This window comes from Pantherophis guttatus, chromosome 1 (assembly GCF_059756535.1).
Source record: "Pantherophis guttatus breed Tessera chromosome 1, ASM5975653v1, whole genome shotgun sequence".
Lineage (NCBI taxonomy): Eukaryota > Metazoa > Chordata > Lepidosauria > Squamata > Colubridae > Pantherophis > Pantherophis guttatus.
The window spans coordinates 99,026,028-99,045,311 of NC_142063.1; the positions used below are offsets into that span (position 1 = coordinate 99,026,028).

A 19,284-nucleotide genomic window follows, 5' to 3' on the forward strand; every position below is an offset into this window, starting at 1 on the left:
CTTGTTGCCATGTGCTTATTATTCGTTTATTTTGCTGGACATTGACTGAATAAACTATTATATCTATGTACTATTTCTTTATGAAAGATTGGTGAAGATTCTGCTGAATCAGAAGGTCAAAAACCAGCACTTCCTCTTGACAGAAATGTGATTCCATCTATGTCTCAGCCAGGAGATGAAGCCACTGTCAACATGCAATCTCCAGAGAGTATATTGAGTCCAGTCAGAAAGGTAAACCTTCCTTCCTTCCTGTAAAATAATGTGTTTTTTTAAAAAAAAATTCTATATGACTGCTTTAAAAAAACCTCTTTCTCTACCATTATAAAAAATGAAGATGAACTTTTCACCTTTGTGGAGAAATTCTGTGTAGAAACCATACATGGTATCGTGCTATTTATAAGCACATTTGATCATTATGAATGAAGTAAAACATAGGAAAAAGCGATATTTGTTAGATGAGCTTTCTGGATAAGATGATTTTGATATTTCTGTTGCAAAGTAATTGAAGCCATTTTAAGGTTAGGGTTAGTATCAAAATGCCTTTAGTTTGTTTTAGATACCATTATGGCAAGATAAAACTCTGAAAGGATTGTTTGATTTGACAACAAAATTGCTCAAATCACCCTATCAAAGCAGATTTGCAAGGTGAAGCAAGGACCCACTTTGATGTAATAAATTTAATAAATATGCAGTACTTTGATTTGATTTGCAAATTCAGAGGCTTTTCTGCTGCTGGGAGTGTTACAGACAGTACATTGTTGCAATTTCACTTCCTTATATTGAGAATATTGGAAATGGGCAGAAATGATGTGAAACAGACTCTCTGACCTTGACATGAATAACCAGCATCTCATGTATGATTTCATTCAATTGCCTGCCAACCAGAACTCTTTTGGGATGATAAAGCTAACCTTGATTTGAGTTTCATTTACTTTTCAACTGCTAGTTTCTGTAATATGGCCAACCGCAAGCCTTAACTCTGCTCTTTATCGTGCTGGTTATGGAATGTAACCAGTGGTGGAATTCAGTTCGTACCACTTTGGTCGAACCGGTTGTTAAATTGCTGGCTGGCCCCTCCCCTTCCTGCCCCTTCCAGAAATCTCCATTTTGGCTCCCAGGGGGGTTCAGGGAAGCCTACTAGGCCCAAAACGGGTCATGGGAGGGTGCAGCACCCCCCCAAGGCCCATTTTTGCTCTCAGGAGGCTGTGGGAAGGCCTACTAGGCCCAAAATGGTGCACAGGGGGGCAGTGCCCCCCCCAGCCCATTTTTTTCTCCCAGGGGGGGTGCAGGAGACCGAGTGCTGCCTGTCACGCCTGCCGGCCATGCCCACCATCGCCATGCCCACCCAGCCGATCATTAGGGCAGAGAACCGGTTGTTAAATTATTTGAATCCCACCACTGAATGTAACATATCTGATGTTACAGTGCACCATAACTCTGAGCACTTTAATATGGGCTCATGGTTATCCAACCCACTATACTTTCCTGGGTCAACTTTTATTTTTAAATTCTTCATGAGTGGGGCAGGTTTAACTCATCCACTAAGGAATAAATGGGTGCAAGGCTAACATAAGCACTGTCCCAAATGTTTGCTGCTCTTAAAAAAATCTGTTTTATCTATGCCAGATAATGGCCTGCATTTCTCTCAAAGCCTGATGTTTTCTAGTGTCAGCCTGTTTCTACTGACAAATACTGTCTCTGCTGACAAATAACATTGTGTAACTTTGAATCCATTTGCCTTTGAATTACAACTAGAGCTGAATCATTCCCTGCCCCCAATCCACACCTTTGAATCTTTGAAATATAATTATACCAGAAAAAATCCATAAAGGTCTATCTTCAGTGATTTATGAGTTATTAATTTCTGGATGGACATCCATGTTTTAGGGCTGTTTCGTAGATTATCTTTGTTTATTTGTATATTTAAAATAATATTTTGTTTTGTTTTTATTTTGAAAGCATAACCAAAAAAAAAAAAAAAGAGGGAGAAAAAGAAGTTGCAAAGAGATTTTAAAATTATATAAAACTGAAAAAAAAATCAAAGCAATGTTAGATAATACTGCATATAACAATAATCTTTTATCAATGTAGCATTTTAAAACCACTATTAAAATCAAATCAATACTTAATAATTAGCAAAGGCAGCCAATAAACAATAAGATTTAACAATCAAAACATTTTGTAGGAGCTTCTATCTTTTCTGGACAACTCTGCCCTTATTATCACAAATCAAGCAAGATCTGGTATTTTAAAGCCTTATGTTTACTTGTATTTTTTATTAAAAAATAACTTCAGTATTGCTTCTTCGTGTGGAAAATTATTTTTGTTTCTTTTATGAATAATTAAAATTTATAACTAAAGGCTTCTAACTAACGTACAAAATTGGAGCAATGATGTTGGCAAATCTGACATGTAATATAGAAAAATGCGATCAATTGGAGACTGTTGTAAAGGTAAGAAAGGCAGAGAAGTAAAGAATGACAATCTTGATATCAGGATGATGCATGTGGTTTTTTTTAGTTCCTACTTTCACAGGTTGTGGAATTATCACGTGGTTTAGCTCTTTCCAAATTCTTGATATGTCAGAGCTATAAATCTCAGAATCCCCTTGAAAGTGGCCACCGGGTATTATGTATTATTGTGAAGATAAGACTGCAAGGTGGCATATGCAAACTGGAAGGCTGCTCACAGGGCATGATAGTTTGTAGTGAGTACAAAAGATGGCCTTGAAAAGAAAAGGGAAGATCTGTTAGCAAGACAATGATCAGATAAATGAAGCTTGAATCCCGGCCAAAAAATAGTATATGAGAATGCCTCAGATAGCCCTTGCCCCCTACCCTACATTTTACAGGAAGAGAAAAAAGAGAGGAATACAAGGATTTGATAGATTATTAAGGATTCTGAGGCTGAGGAGGTAGATGATCTTTCTTTGCATAATCTCAAGTGATGTCCCACTGCTCTGTTGTTGAGAAGAGTGATATTTTAATTATCTTCAGTGACAATAACTACCGGTAATGATATATTTATGTTGATATCAATATAGATAGGTGTGGACACATAGGAAGAATTGTCCTTACTAATTGGTTTGTATTGGTAAAATATATTTTGTTTTTTAACATGCACAGAAGGTATTTTTCCTGATATTACATGTACAGCAAGACAGAGAAATAAATTGTTAAGGACTGTACCAATGATTGCTATATATGTGATTGTTGTTTCAATTCCAGCCATGCATGATGGAACCTCCTTTTGAAATATAAGTAATATAACATTCTGAAAGCAGCTTACTTAAGTTGACAAATATGGAAATGAGACAGTTTTTCTTGGAATCGCAACTCAAGCTCTTCATGTGTCAGCCTTGATGTTAGCTCTTCCCAGGTTCTTGGTCTTCTGTTTTGTTCTCTTTTCCATGGTGTACTTCATGGCCAGTATGAAATGCTTATAGATAATAAAGAAGGGATGCCTTACAAACCCAATTTAATAGTGAATTTGTTGGAGCCAGACAATTATCATTTGCAAAGCAACAAGCAAAGCAAAAAGGCATGTTTGTTTATAATTCTTATAGAAAAACATTGAAGCATTTTGCATTATATTTGACTACCGGTAATTAGATACTGTTCATGTGTAATAGAAAACAACTGATAGATAAAACAGAGAAAGGCTATGATTGCCTCTTATTGCTCAATGTCCTTCATTAATTAGGATCTGAAGAACTTTACAACTGTCTTAACCGATAGATTGGAGATCAACACCCAGTACACCCATTCTGATCAAATGGAATTCATCCCCTGATGATACCTGATGGACAAAGTCTTCTACATTTTTGATATAATGCACAAGACAGAAAAACCTATCATTTGAATCCCATGATAAGAAAGCTGTTGTGCTGAATTTACTCATCTATTTTCTTTGTCAGGTGCTTTCTGGGTTTAACTCTACCATGGCTTTTCAGGCTAATTATTTACATTGTTATGAGCTGATTTAAAGAATTGACTTTTATGCTTTTCATCTCAAAAGGAATGTTAGACAAGCTATCTGTCGAACTATAACAACTTCTATACTGTTGTAATGAAGGTTATGTCAATGAAGCATGTGTCCATGAAATCACCAGATTGCAAATATGATTTGAAGAAGACTTTTTATTGGTGAACATAGTGAACCAAATATGAAATAATACGGCCTTTTTCTCTTATTGGACCTTCAACATCTTCCTATCAGGATTGACTTGATAGATTTTGTAAAACATCTGAATATAAAGCCAACTATTACTGGAATTCAGTTGCGCCTAAAGCAATTCATCAGTTCGTTCAGCATATCAAACTAGTGTCATCTCAGGTCTTTCTGGTACAATCAACAACCCCTTTTTAATCAACTGAATGCTAGAAACAAGTTAATCCATGGACTGTTCTATTATTTCATCAGTTTCCCTAAGTCAACATAAAACTCTTAAGGATAACTATGACTAAATCAGTCTGATACAACAGAATATGATTCATTGTATTTTACACCAACTCACTACAATTATTAACTGAATATCTGTATGTCTCTCAAAGCTTCAGTAGATTGGGCACCCCAATGCCAGTCACTTTACTCTAGATCAGTGGTTCTCAACCTTCCTAATGCCGTGACCTTTAATACAGTTCCTCATGTTATGGTGACCCCCAACCGTAAAATTATTCCTAAAACCATTGAAAATATGTGTTTACCGATGGTCTTAGGTGACCCCTGTGAAAGGGTTGTTTGACCCCCAAAGGGGTCGTGACCCACAGGTTGAGAACCACTGCTCTAGATGCCTTGATTTGGAAGGTTTTTTTTAACTATTTTTATTTTAATTACATTTGTATGCTGCCCTATCTCCATAGGACTCAGGGCGGGTCACAACAATTAAGATACACAATCTCAATCCAAGTAAGAAACATGTTAAAATACATATTAAATGCATATTAAAATACATTAAAAATCAAAACCCCATCAGTCCAGTTCCTTTGTTTAGGAAATATCATAGGGATAGGCTTAGTAAATACTCAACATGTTTTCATTAAAGATACACTATCTGTTTGGAACTACTGAAAAAACAATCTGCTTTCTGGCCTGATGTTACATAAGATTTATCTTCTCCGCCAACTGGAAAGAAGCAAGAGCACATCAACTTCTTAAAGAAAATTCTTTCTTCTTCAAAAAGCTGAAGTAATATAGTTTCAACGTTGGCGTTTTCTCAAATCAGTCAAATAACATGTGGAAACTTTACTGACAACATTTTAAGCATGTAGTTTAATAATGTAATGCTATCTTTCAAAGATTTTTTTGTCCCTCGATTTGTTTTTTTGTCTTTTAGTTTTTAAGAAGAAACTTTAATAGAAGGACATTAGAAAATGGAGGGGTGATTTAGATTACCAAATTGTCAAAATATCTGAAACTCAATCCCTACTAACATTAATTTAAAGAAAATGCTATTTAAAATGCTTTCAAGCAACATCATTTAGTTCAGCTAAATGAGCTAGGACTTTATCTAACTGTGATGGGAGAATTTTTCAACTGACTAGCTGCACATTTTTTGCTAAATATGACTTTAAAGCCACCTATTCCTAGAAAGCAGTCTATGTTTCCTTCGCAAAGTCTTGATGAAAAAAACAAGATAACCAAATGCCTAGGAAAGATTTAAAGAGTACCATCAGGCTGTTGCCAATCCCTCAGGCACAGACATGGCAACCAGTGGTGGGTTCCTCCCGGTTCGGTCCGGTTCGGCCGAGCCGGTAGCGGTGACGATATGACGTCACCGAACCGGTTCTCCCCCCCGCCCTCCCACCCTCCCACCCACGTTATTCTTACCTTTTATTTGGTCCCACCCCCAATCTATTGCTGCCTCCTGAGTCCCAGCTGATGACTAGAGGGAAAAAAACTGTTTAAACTCTTGCTGCCGGGCTTCAAAGGGCCGACCTACAGCTGATCAGTGTTAAAAGCAAACAAATGAGTCGGGTCGTAAGTGCGAGGACTGGTCGTAAGTGCGAGTACCTTCCAGAAATGACTCACCAGCTAGCCACGCCCACCTAGTCACATGACCTCCAAGCCACACCCACAAAATAAGCCACGCCCACAGAACCGGTAGTAAAAAAAATTAGAACCCACCCCTGATGGCAACACTGTAACTGCAGCTAGCAGATGCCACATATGAATCAAATCCAATAACAGATTTATATAATCACCTTCTGCAGATAGAAGATACATTTCAAAAATAATGCAGTTGCAAATTTGGAAACTGTGTTTAGTTTCAGGATTTTTCAGGTTCTTTATGTGGCAGAGTGCAGTAGTATATATTCAGAGCTATTTCAAACTGATTGAAAATGTACTGTAATTTGGCAATTACAAGATAGCATCACAGCAACTCTTTTAAGAACACAAGGATATTCCATCCCAGCCCAATAGATGGGGCTATAGTCATGCTGCCATTTGTTTCCTTTGTGAAATGTTGGTTAGACATACAATCTTGTACAGTCGGTTCTGTATAAAGAAGAGGTTAAATCTTGATAGCTTGAGAAAGCAATTGTGTCATGAACACAGGAGGGAAGATGTAGAACTTCACGTGATAGTTGCCAGTGATACTGTATATTGCATTCTCAGTGTCAGTGCTTCTGGGAGAAAGATCACTAAGTATACAATATTCTTTGACTGTTCAACTAAACGCTGTAGTTTTGTAACAAAAACTCTATTGTATTTGGTAATGTGTGGATGATATATAAAAATATAGTCATGTGCAACTCATCAAGATATATGTAAGCATATCAATCATATGGATTTGTTGGTAGAAAATTATACTGTGCACAAAGATGGTGATAATTATTTGTACTTTGTTTGCAATTGCTGTGATGACCTAAGCATCATACATGTAACCTGTTAAGAACCCAAAGCATCAAATGAGCCCAATAGCAGTACTACTCAACTTTCATTTTAATTCTCCTCAAGCTTACCACACATGCAAACACTGATCATTTAGGTACCGCATACTCGGACAATAATAATAATGTCTTCACTTCCCTCTTATTAAAATACTATCTGAAATAACTACTATAGCAGCAAAAATATGACCAGCATATATGCAAGTGCAGTGTCATATGAAGACCATCTGTACATGATTATGACTGTCTGAGAAATCTTTAAACTGAAAATTGAGTACCATCTCAGAACGATTTAACAGCAATACTTGTCTGGGATTTAGGAAAAACAAATTTTTAAACAGCGAACAAGAATTATCAGAGCAATTTACATTAATTACAATAAAATTGTGTAATTTCATTCTTTATCTTGTCTCTTTTAGTAAAATGTGTCCTTTCCAGGATGTTTTTTATGATGCAGTAAACCTATGCATGTTATTATTTTCTGTGAAAAAGAAAAGGCTACACGTAATCCTTCAATGTGCATTTATTTTCTTTTACATTTAAAATCTACAACATAGTGCCATTGTTATCATATGCGGAGGCTCAGTCAAGCTTTTGCAACCAGTGCAGGTGATCCATATTCCACTGAGGAATTCTTGCCACATGTCTCTTGTGTTGTTTAACCATTTATTTTAATGTGAAACCAGCATTAAAACCAAGACACGTGTAGCACTTTTGGAGTCTTCCTCCTTCCCTTCCTCCTCCCTGAGTACTAGAAACCTGGGATTGTAAGATTAAATTTTCTTCAATTTGTAACAGTATGTGGCAGTATTGCGGATGTGAGGTTTCAAAATATATTGATGGTTGTAGTTCAGGGGTGGGCAAATGTGGCCCTTTTACAACCTGTGGACTTCAACTCCAGAATTCCCGAGACAGCCCAGCTGTCTCAGGAATTCTGGGAGTTGAAGTCCACAGGTTGTAAAAGGGTCACATTTGCCCACCCCTGTTGTAGTTATTTGTGGCTAAATCCTAAATCCTAAATCCTAAATCCTAAATCTTGCTGCACTGCTAAATATGCACCTGGCATAAGCTTACAGCTTTATCAGAGTAATTTTACCAGGTTTTCAAGCTGTTTATTTTAATAAAACTCGAATACAGATACTGATCTCCTAAAGACACCTCTTATCCCAAAGTCTTTTGGTATTTAAACAGATTTGTTTCTGTCATAGATTTAATTTGATATGTTTACTTCTGTTGTTTATGTCTATGAAAAGGCATAGTATAAATAAGTAATAATATTTTATTTGTTTATTTGTTTATTTTGTAAGCGTATGTGCCATCCATCTTGCTATCCAAAGCACCTCTACATTTGGAATTCACTTAAAATGATTAATGATGTGATAGCACAAAAAAGTAATTCTATTACTAATCAAGCGCTCAGGATGGAGTAAGAATTTAGCATCAGCCAAGTTGTTCTTTTCAGATCATGTCTTGAGAGAAGCTATTCTATCCATCTCTCAGTACATGCCTGGCAACTATCTTTTGTCTTCTTGGCCATGTGTTTGAACAGACAAGCTGGTTTGAACTTTGCAGAAAGGTTGCTTAGATTTTTCCCTTGTTTTAAGTCAGTTGGCAGTCCTAAATGTTAGAAATGATGGCTTGATGCCAGTGCATCACAAATGTCATGGAGGTAGATAGATCAGTTGAAATGGGCAAGGATCAGATCCTTTGGTCTTTAAGCATCCTGTGAATCTTGGAGCATTAGAGAAGGCCAACTCATCATGTCTCCCCCTCCCTTCTTTTTCTTTTAGGGGAGACAATTGTCAAATTAGTTATTTTTATTGTCATTAAACAAACTTTTCATGTTATTTTTATTTGACCTGAAAGGAATATAAATAATACACAGTACCATGTGTTTTGTTGACTGTTTCTGGGGTGTTAAGCCAACTCAATTTGCTCAGGATGAATTTTTACAGAATACAGAGCTGGTTTTATACTCCCTCACGTGCAAACAGGAGTCTTTTGATCAGGAACAATTTATTTTAATTCAGGGGTAGGCTTCTGGTCGCTCTGATTTAAACTTGAGCTAACTTGATTTGAATGACTGCATTTGTTTTAAGTTTACAGCATATAGGAGTTGCCAAGGGATTGTTCCACTTAGCTGCATCTTTTTTTACTTTGTAGCCATTTACTCTCAGTAATTTCTCTGCAATTGCAAAGATTCGATGCCATTTTAGCAAATCCCAAACCTATTTTTTATTAACAGTGTCATTTCTTTATCCAGTTTATTCTGTAGCTTGTTTTGCACACATTTTTCATTCTCTTCTTTCTTTTTACTGTTCTAAATAAGACTTCTATCTTTTAAATAGGCATTGTCCCTGCGTCATCACTTGATAGCTTCCTGATACTATAAAAACAAGAAAGTTAATATTTTCTCCACTTTCATGCCATTAACAGTGTCATATCCTAATTTTTCCATATAAGGCTGACATTAAATGTATGGAATAAAGACAGTGGAAACACTGGTACCTACAATATTAAAGTTGCAATCCACACAGTAAACATGAAAGCAATTGTAGGAAAATAAACACTTTTTTCATTAAGATCATAATTAATCATTTTCATTTTAGATAAAGAGCATCATTTTAGATGCTCCTGCAATTTATATGTTAGTGTAAGGAGAAATATAGAAGTGAGATAGTTCTTTCACAACATGAGTGGAAACAAATGAGAATGAGTAACAAGAGAAAATGTAATGATTGAGAAAAGTAAGCAAACTGCAAAATATATGTGAAGATGTAAACAGATGTGTTTGCAATATACCATATATAAAAAAGTCAAATGAATTTATAGCACAGGTTGCAGCATGAAAGCATATGACATGAACATTTGTGATGTTGAAGGATGAGATATTAAATCTTTTTAGACAACATAAAAATAGGATAGAAGTATCATAATTTAGGGCAGTAAAAACCACAGGGGGAAGATTCCTCTCCCTTTCCTCCACTAATGGAAAAAGGAATGATAATTTTAAGGAGATAATTAATTGAACTTAATGAGCCTTACTCCCAATACATTTTTATTGCATCCTTGACAGTAGCTTTGTGAATCAGCATGAAAATGCATCAGATCTTGCTAGGATCTTAGATAAGTAGGCACACACATGTACAACATTCCACATACACATTTTATTGGGCAATGCATAATTTCTTCATTATTGAAATCACAAAATTAATTTTTATTCCAGAGAGAACGAGGCAATTTGATAGCTTCATTTCCTATTTCCCCGCTATTTTTCCTTCCTTCTTTTAGTAAGATTAATGTTTTATATTGACTTAAGGAGTTATATTTTCCATGTAACTATGCTACTAATAAAATTTAAATTCTTTAATGTTATTGGCAATTTGAGGTCTAAGTACCAAGTGTCTTTCCCAAGCTACTATTCATATTTGCACGTAGTCACAATACCTTAACAGTGACACTGTCCTTACTTGTCTCCAAGATGTTGCCCTGATCTCATTCATGGGTAAGACTAGCTGAAGGCATAATTAGCTGTACCTCTAACAAAGAAATATTTCCTCACTTTCAATGTCATCTAAGGACAGCTACAGTATGCAAAAAAACCTTTGCAGTTTATCATGATGATATCTTGGATGGATGCGACCAGAATCATATTTTTGGAATGTACAGAGACAAGGATATACCTCTTATCTGGTCACTAGCCAGCATTCATTTCGACCATTTCTCCCTCAGCCTTTGCCTTATTAGCACTTTATATCCCAAAATTAGTTCTAGATCTATAACTACTTCCCTCTTTGCTTTTGACATCATTTTTTCTCCAGTGTTTTAACAAGACAAAACATCATTCATCTTCACTATTCTGTTTGGAAAAGAAGTAGGGATTTACTTCCTTGTTAGTTTCCTTGTATTTGCCATGTTCTGCACTTTCTTCCCTTTCCTTAAAGGAAGAAAGGTATTGCTCATCAGCAAACCAGTTTTAGTTCTTCTACTCTAGTTATAAAACTAGTCTTCTGTCTTTTCTGGAGCAATTTCTGCCCTGGTGCCTTCCCATATATTTGTTATTTAAGCTTGGGAGACGCCCAAGTTGGGTTCGGGAGGAGGGTCCATCAACCCAAGCTAAGGAAAATGAACCATGAGAGATGCCACATTGATGGTTTTTTCCCACTGGCTGGAGGTATGCTGAAAGGGTAGCAAGTCAGAGGAAAGAAACCAATAATTTTGTTTGTGAATGACATATTCTCAATCAGAATAGTATCATTTTGTAGTGACTTAGAAGTCGTCCAAAGCAGAAAGCACGACAGGGTTTGGCAGGGACGACATGACAATTTTAGCTGGAGCCAATCAAGGATGAGTGGTTAACACTTTCACCCAATAATACATGCAGTAGTCAGATAATGGTTCAATTACACAAAAGTCCCAAAATTTTGGGATATTTGGAGATACTTCAAATCCTGACTAGCACTTGGAAGCTCTAATATCTTGATTCCACAAATATGAAATCTCCAGTTGGGGAGAATTTTTTTCAGAACCCACAGTGTATGAAAGTTCCACAAACCAATAGATGAACCAAAGTACTATAACTCTATCATATATGTAGTGTTCCACATTTTGTAACAGAGTTCTCTGATGAAAAATTAATGCAACAATTTATAGGGAAAATCTCACAATAATACGAATAAATAGACAAACTAATTTTCAAAGTATGCATATGTTTATTAGATTTAAAATTATTCATTAAAATATTAAGAGAACAATTATCGCACATTAAGAATAGTTATTATTGTATCTATCAAATTCAAATTTTACAAGACCCCAGACAATGAGTTTTTGTTCTGGGAATTAATCTATAAGTTTTCAATATGCCAGAGAAAAGAAACTTCTTTTTTATAGTTTTTTTGTACATACTTCTGTAAAAGCATGAAGGATAAAGGGAGAACTCTTCTTGTGACAAGGCAGTTTTCATGCAGTTCTGTAAGAAAAAGCATTCTGATTAGATGCAAAAAACCAGCTGATTTAAGTTTGTAAATAAATGAAGAATTAAGAAAAACCGGAGGTTTTATTTATTAATGTGCCCATTATATTTGACTCAGAATAATGTTGCATTAGATTTAGAAGCACACCAGCTGGCTGCTGACTGAATAGTTATTTTGGGATGTCGTATCAGAAATACATGGTGCTAACATGTCCAGCATGCAGTGTCCATAGCTGCAGTTCATTTATTACATAATTCAGTTGCTACTTTGAGACGCACATAATACTAACAAACCATCTTTTTATATTTCTTATTAAATATGTAGCACTTTAATTTTCCCAGGAACTAGTTCCATTGTCTCAAAATATCCTAGGATTGGACCCATTGTCACCTTCCCATAGACATCAGTGGCAGAGTAGGAAAAAAAACAAGGAATAAAATAGGGAACTTAAGAAAAGAAAAAAGAAAAGAAAAGAAAAGAGAAAAGAAAACAAGGAACTTAAAGAAAAAATGTCTTCCATCTGGCCAATTGTTGAAAATAGTGAATTTGATAGAATATTTTTACTGAGAGAAAAAGCTTCTTTACTAAAATCAAATATATATAATTAAATCATGTTTTAGATACATTGCAATTTTATTGTTAGTGGCTTTGAGATTTTTTAAAAATAGGAAATAGAGTACAAATATTTTAAAACAAATAAATAGTTTTATATTAAAGATTGTCCCTTAGAATAGGAAAAATAACATTTTTATATAACAATAGGAAAAAAAACTCTTCTTTCCTTTTATATAAAATAAATCAAAATATGAAAAAATCATAGTTTTGTAAAATTTGCTTGAAGATTACGTACTTGCAACCTTATTAACATAATTATTGGGAAAAGCCATTTATTTTGCTTTTAAATTTTATATCTGAGGGTTTTAAGTGTGTATAATTTCAAAAAGAAGCATTTTCTACTTTTAAATGAGATGACAAAATATCTTTTCTGTTAGGACATTGTCCATGAATGAATGAATGAATTTTAAGAAAAACACATATGTTGACTGATACTTGAGGAACCTTTTAGTGGATTCAAACATTTAAAATAGGCCATTGTTATGATAAGCATTCAGAATGGTGTTCAACAAGATAAAACAAACATTCTAATATTGCAATCAACCTACAAAAACCTTCCTAGTGAAAGAATTAATGTTGCAATGAATACTGAGCTTCCTATGGTCTTTTTTCTTCCCCCCAGCGGTCAGCTTCAATGAACATAGTGGGTTTTCCAAACATTTTAGAAGTTGATCTATCTTCATCAAGGGCATCCAGACAAGCTGATTCACAGGCAAAAGAAATCTGCAGTGCAACATCTAGCCTGTCCCAGAATGTACCTCATGTCTCTGAAGTGCTTCCTGAATCTGTATCTACTTATAATCTGTCCTTGGATAGAACGAGGACCCTGAGTTCTGAAAATATCGAACACTTAGCAATTGGTGGCATGCCTTTGGTAAACCCAGTTTGCAAGGTAAGAACAGTTGATCCATCAGATAATCATTTGATAGGGGAAAAAAATCACAAGAATGGTCATTCTAGTTTATTTCATAAGTCACCACACAGCTGGAAAATCTCTGTTGAGATTATTGGAACTTGAAAAATTGTGCCAGTATTTTTATGCAGATTTCATTTAAGTTATCTGGAACTTCAGTACTGATGTGTCTTTTTTATAAACCCAGTTAATTTCAAAAGCTCCTATGCAGATCACATTCCTGCCAAGAGTTTCTTATTTCTTGACTTAGAGACCACCCTAGAATCCTTGCGTGAGTTTTCTGTTCTTATGGCAAAAAGTTAAAAGTGTCCTTCAAGAAAAATTAGACTTTGGATTTTCATGAACAGTTCCAAGGAATTTTATTGGCAGCGTTATATAAGTAATTTGCCATTGCCACATAGAATTAGCCTGATACTGATAGGATATTGAGAAATTTGTGGACTTTTTTTGTAGATCTGTAGTTCAAAGATCTTAAATTATTGAACTCATGCTTTGTGTGCCCCTCAGAATGAAGCAGGAGCAATAATTTTTTTAAAAAAATTATTTTTATATGCCGCCCTTCTCCGGAGACTCAGGGCGGCTTACAATGCGTTAAGCAATAGCCTTCATACTTTTGTATATTTTATACAAAGTCAGTTTATTGCCCCCACAAACCGGGTCCTCATTTTACCCACCTTAGAAAGGATGGAAGGCTGAGTCGACCTTGAGCCTGGTGAGAATTGAACTTGCAGTAATTGCAGGCAGCTGGATGTTAAATGCTGCCTTAGTAGGAGGCATTATCCTCCTACGCCACTCAGGCTCTTGCCACTTAGGCTCTTTGAATTATTAATTCAAAATAATTAATTGAAAATAATCAATTTTCAATTAATTATTTTGTTGATGTATAAAATATTTTGCAAATTTCACTTTTTTTTCTCTTCAATTATCAGCTGGAAAATGAAGAGTTTAGCCATGTGAGTTATCCTCTTGGGAGCAACATTGTCACAGCGCAATCAAAAGACATAAATGAAATGGCTCTTCCTTTACAAAATATTCTGGAAGAGCCTATTAATCTCTCAGTGAAGAAAACTCAGCCATGTACCTCCCCTCCCTTACTTATCAGCAACACAACCTTCATGCAATCTGTTCATCCCAAACCAGGACACACTGAAGGTACCAGACTTTTTTTTCTTTATATTTCATGGATGTTTAAAATCATATATTGTATAGCATAATTATTTCAAAGGATTGCTGCTGAAAATACAAATGCTTTGCAATGAGAAACCATAAATTAAATTATGATTTCTGTAATTGTCCCATGTTTTCTATTAACGTCCACTATACTGGCCTTTAGTAAACATGGAACAACTTCCTGGCTAATAACGGGATACATAAAAATAGAATATTTGTCTAGGCTTGATTTAATAACAGAGATCTATTATATTAGAGTTCTATTAATTTGAATGAGCTAGATAACATAATAAATAAAAATGATACAGTACAATTTTAAATGTTATCAGTAATGTTATACTACTGCTCAGAAGAGAAGTAGCAGAGAAAAGTTTATTATGCATTAAGATAGAAAAGGTAGCAGGGAGTTTGGCTATTCAAGAATGACATTTTGGAAGCATCCAGATACCATCACCATCACTTGATCATCCTCCTTTGCATATTTTATTCATTGTGATTAACTGGTACTTCAAGGCCAGTTTACAGAATGTAAAAGTGATGTAATTTTGTCAGATGAATAGTCATTTTCAACAGATCTGCCAACTGTCATTCAGGTTCTAGTAACATCCAAATTAGGCTATATTTTCTATACAAAGATACCATTGATGGCAATTCTGTATCACAATTCTTTCAGAATGAAACTGCTATTGAATTCTGCTATATCTCAAGCTCTGCTGGCTTGTCTCAGATAGAACAATTTTTTTTCTTTAGCTTTTTTGCTCCAGTGGATCTTTGAATTTATAATATTCTCCTTTCCCATTTAGGGAGGGGCTATTATTTATGGCAACTCCAGGGTTGGTATAGCTGACAGGACCAATTAGGTTCATTTGAGGGAATAGGATGGCTTTGGATCCAGTAGACCTAAAACTGACTCTTCCATGCCCCCACCCCAGAACACCCATTTTGTGGCTTCCTGCTGACTACTGCCGGAAGGAGAACTACCAGCAGATTTCCGCCTGCTTGAATGCAGTAAAGGTCTTCACCGTGGTTGGATCCCACCCCAGCAGTGCTCCTTGCTGACAGCAAAGGCCGTTGGAAAACCACCAAGCTCCTAGCTTCCTCCAGCCACTAACGTTGTTGCCAGTGGAGGACTTGTGCTCTCAGATAATAACTTTATGAATTTAAGATTCATAATTGAGAGTTGATAAGATTTTAGACTTGTGTCAGGTCCGAAATAGGGAAACTTTGTGAATAGATCAGCCTATTTTTAGATATGTTATATGTTAAATGTATCTCTAATTTTTGTAATGTTGCTTTATTAATAAAGATTTTTGTAAAAAGCATTTATTCTCTGAGGTCAACATATTGACACTTAATGATGGTCAGTATTATAATTAAGATTAGCAATGCCCCCTTCCCCAGGAAAACACAAAAGTAGATTCATAAATATAAAGAAAAACAAAACTATCTCTATATTAATAAGAGTCCAAGAACATTTTCTTCCAGCCCTTCCTGCCCCATGTGTTAGGATACAATCCTGAAACCCCTAAGAAGTTTCAAGAATCATAGATATTCTAAGTTTTCCTATGAATGAATATAGAAATTTGCTTGCTGATAGGAAAGAAAACTTCAAATTCCCTTTGACTTCCAGGGATGAGCTCCACCAATATAGTGTGTGAGGGATTAAAAAGATCACACGAGTGACAGATTAGAGCAGAGTCTGTATCTGCTGGATACAAAGCCCATTACTTCTCAGTATCTTCCTGTAATTGGAGAAAACTATGTCATCCCTGGAGCTGTTGTAAATGTCAAAAGCAAACAATGAATAAAGTTTAAGGCAAAAACTCACCCTCCTGCTTTATGGTTTTTGGAGCATCAATTCAACAAGCATTAGGAGTTGTTCTGCCACAAATTCTCTATTCTTATATGATTTCTCTGTTAATGGACTACAGAAGGAAGGAATTAAGGATATGCATATCAATCTAAGTCCAGTAAATGCGACATACTTTAAAAAAAACCCCCGGAATTACAACTTTCTGATTATCTGCATATCGTCGTCACAATGTAGCTATCTTTGCTCTGCATTCAGGGGTGGGTTCTACTTATCTTTACCACCGGTTTGTAACAGGATCGCGCACATGCTTGCTTTGCTTGTGCGCATGCCTTGCTTCTGCGCATGTGCAGAAGCTTCTGCGCATACGCAGATCGCTGATGACAACATCCAGGGTGGTGGGCGGGGCCTCCTGCCAGTTTTACTACGGTTCTTGCGAACCGGGGGCAACCCATCACTGTCTGCATTCAACTTTTTCTATGCAGTTCAGTAAATTCCTTGTCCACGTCTTTTGAACTAAGAAATATTTTGAGACAACAGTAAGAAATTCTGTGGAATACACCTGTTCATGTTCCAGTGGATTCCATTGGAGCAAATCTTAGTAATTTTGATTGAAATTACAGTACAGATAATCCTAAATTTATGAAAATCCGGACTAGAATTTTGGTTACTAAGTGATGCAATCATGTGACCAGACTTGATTACAACCATTTTTATTGCAGCCATGAAGCAAACCACATGGTCATTAAGCAAATCCCATAGTTATTAAACAAATCACACAGACACACACTGACTTTGCTTGTTATAAGCTGGCTGGAAAAATCACAAATTGCAATTGTGATCACAAGGTCATAAATATGAGCCAGTTGCCAAGTGTCTAAATTGTAATCCTGGGGGGGGTGCGACAGTCGTAACTTCAAGGATGTGTTGTATGTCATTTTTTTCAGTCTCATCGTAGCTTCAAACCATCATTAAACGAATTGAAGTTGAAAACTACCTGTACTTCTGTGAGAAATTTACTGTAGGTCTGTATTTTGGATGCTAAAAAAAACCACCTCTCCCCTTTAATCAAGGTAGCTTTGTGTTATTTTACTCATTTTATTTCTTGTAGATTGTCCTAACTGTGAAGAAGAACATTTTGAAAAGGAAATTAAAAGTAGTCAGAACAACAGGTAATCAGAATTAATGGATCTTACAACTTTAAGGCTCATTTCAAGAAATGATTTTTTTTTCATTTAGAAAATATGTAAATTGGAATTAATGGATTGTTGAAATGAAGCAATTCTAGAGGAGAAAAATGTATGAAACATAAATAAATCCAAATTATACAGCAAATGGAAAATTATAAATTTGTCTGTAAAACTGCAGATGTGAATACTAATATATCTAGCTATTATGTTTAGTACCATACCTAATAAGATAGGAGTGGCATTAATAACTCAGTACATCAAAGGAATTATATATCTTGCAGAAATTATAACATTGTTATAATTACACAAATCCATTTTTCAGTTTAGTTTATCCAATTTGAAACAATTGTATATGTCTTTTAAAATCAGATATTCCCTTTATATGCATTATAAGAAATCATAATATCTAATATATATTTATATTGCCTGTTTTCTAAAAGGACTAGACATCATTCCAAAATTACTAATATATGGAGTCAGTATAAAAATTATTTGAGTGTGGAAATGTGCAAACAGCTTACTATTGTGTATGGGAATCTGTTGATTCTAAAGTAGAAATGATAGTGTAAAAATATAAGATTAATTAATAAAAGCAATGTTAAAATATCTTAATTTTTTAAAATTAAAATTGTTAAAACATCAGTACTGATGTTTTAGTACTGAATATTAACAAAATATAACATTTTGACTTAATTTGCCAAATTGTGTTGCAGTGGTAAAGTTTAGCTAGAGGAATGACCCATAGCACTGATAAAGTTGATCCACTATTTAACACTTTTTAGAATTTGTGCCAAAGAAGTAAAAATTCCTTATGTGCGATTGGAACGATTGAAGATATGCACATCAGAATCTGGAGAGCTTCCAATTTTTAAATTGCAGCCACAGAAAAGTACACATGATGGGACATTTCTGTTGATTATTGAATGTGGTGCTCAGTCTTCAAGCATGGCTATTAAGGTAAATTCAATTTATCTGCCTTAACTTGGTCCCAGCCCCCCCCCCTTTTTATTAAAATGCATTTAGTAGCATTCACTGAGGACCATTATCAGTGAATTTGATCATGGTGATATACTTTGAGTTCATTGAAACATTGCATTTGAGACCTTTGCTGGCCTCCAACAAGCAGAGTTAATGGAGAAGCCAGCAGGAGTGCTCTTACCATAAAACAAAGCTTTAGAATCATAATTAATGAAAATACAGTATCATCAGTGTGTTGCAACTTTCATTGAGCAGAGTGCACTTTGAAACTTCATTCAGCCTATGGTATATTCCTATTTCATTTCCCTTCAGGACCCATTATTGTCCCCTTGTCCCAGATGGAGGCTTCTGCAGATAAATATGTGAAGCAGTGCTGAAGGCTGCAGAGAAAAAGATCAAATTGGCAAACAATGCTCTTCTTCCTCCCACTCCCCCATGAGCCTTTTCTTCTGTTAGGGCACGGGTGTCAAACTGGCAGCCTGAGGGCCGAATGCGTCATGCTCAGGCCACGCCCACCCCAACTCTGTGAATGGGGAAAAACATTGTGAAACATCACATGACAGCAATGTGACATGGCGAGTTTGACACCCATGTGTTAGGGTGTCTTCATTGAAGCGCTCTTCCCTCTTTAAATGGAAGGAGTCTTTTTTCATTAAAAGGCCAATTTGGCTATAAGGAAGGGTTTATATATCTAACTTATAAGGTAAACTTCCATTCAGATGCTAACATTTTAGCTTTGTAA

General features: G+C 35.5%; 1 protein-coding gene across 3 annotated transcripts in view; it reads left to right on the plus strand.

The window, feature by feature from the left end:
* Positions 1-19,284, plus strand: part of TRIM66 (tripartite motif containing 66) — a 59,765-nt gene that overhangs the window by 32,153 nt on the left and 8,328 nt on the right. For all 3 annotated transcript variants that reach the window (XM_087879129.1, XM_034417026.3, XM_087879137.1), the window contains 5 exons: positions 88-231; positions 13,104-13,373; positions 14,324-14,546; positions 17,486-17,546; positions 18,347-18,521. In XM_087879129.1, the coding sequence (XP_087735255.1) occupies positions 88-231; positions 13,104-13,373; positions 14,324-14,546; positions 17,486-17,546; positions 18,347-18,521 (873 nt within the window). The remainder of the gene's footprint in view (positions 1-87; positions 232-13,103; positions 13,374-14,323; positions 14,547-17,485; positions 17,547-18,346; positions 18,522-19,284) is intronic.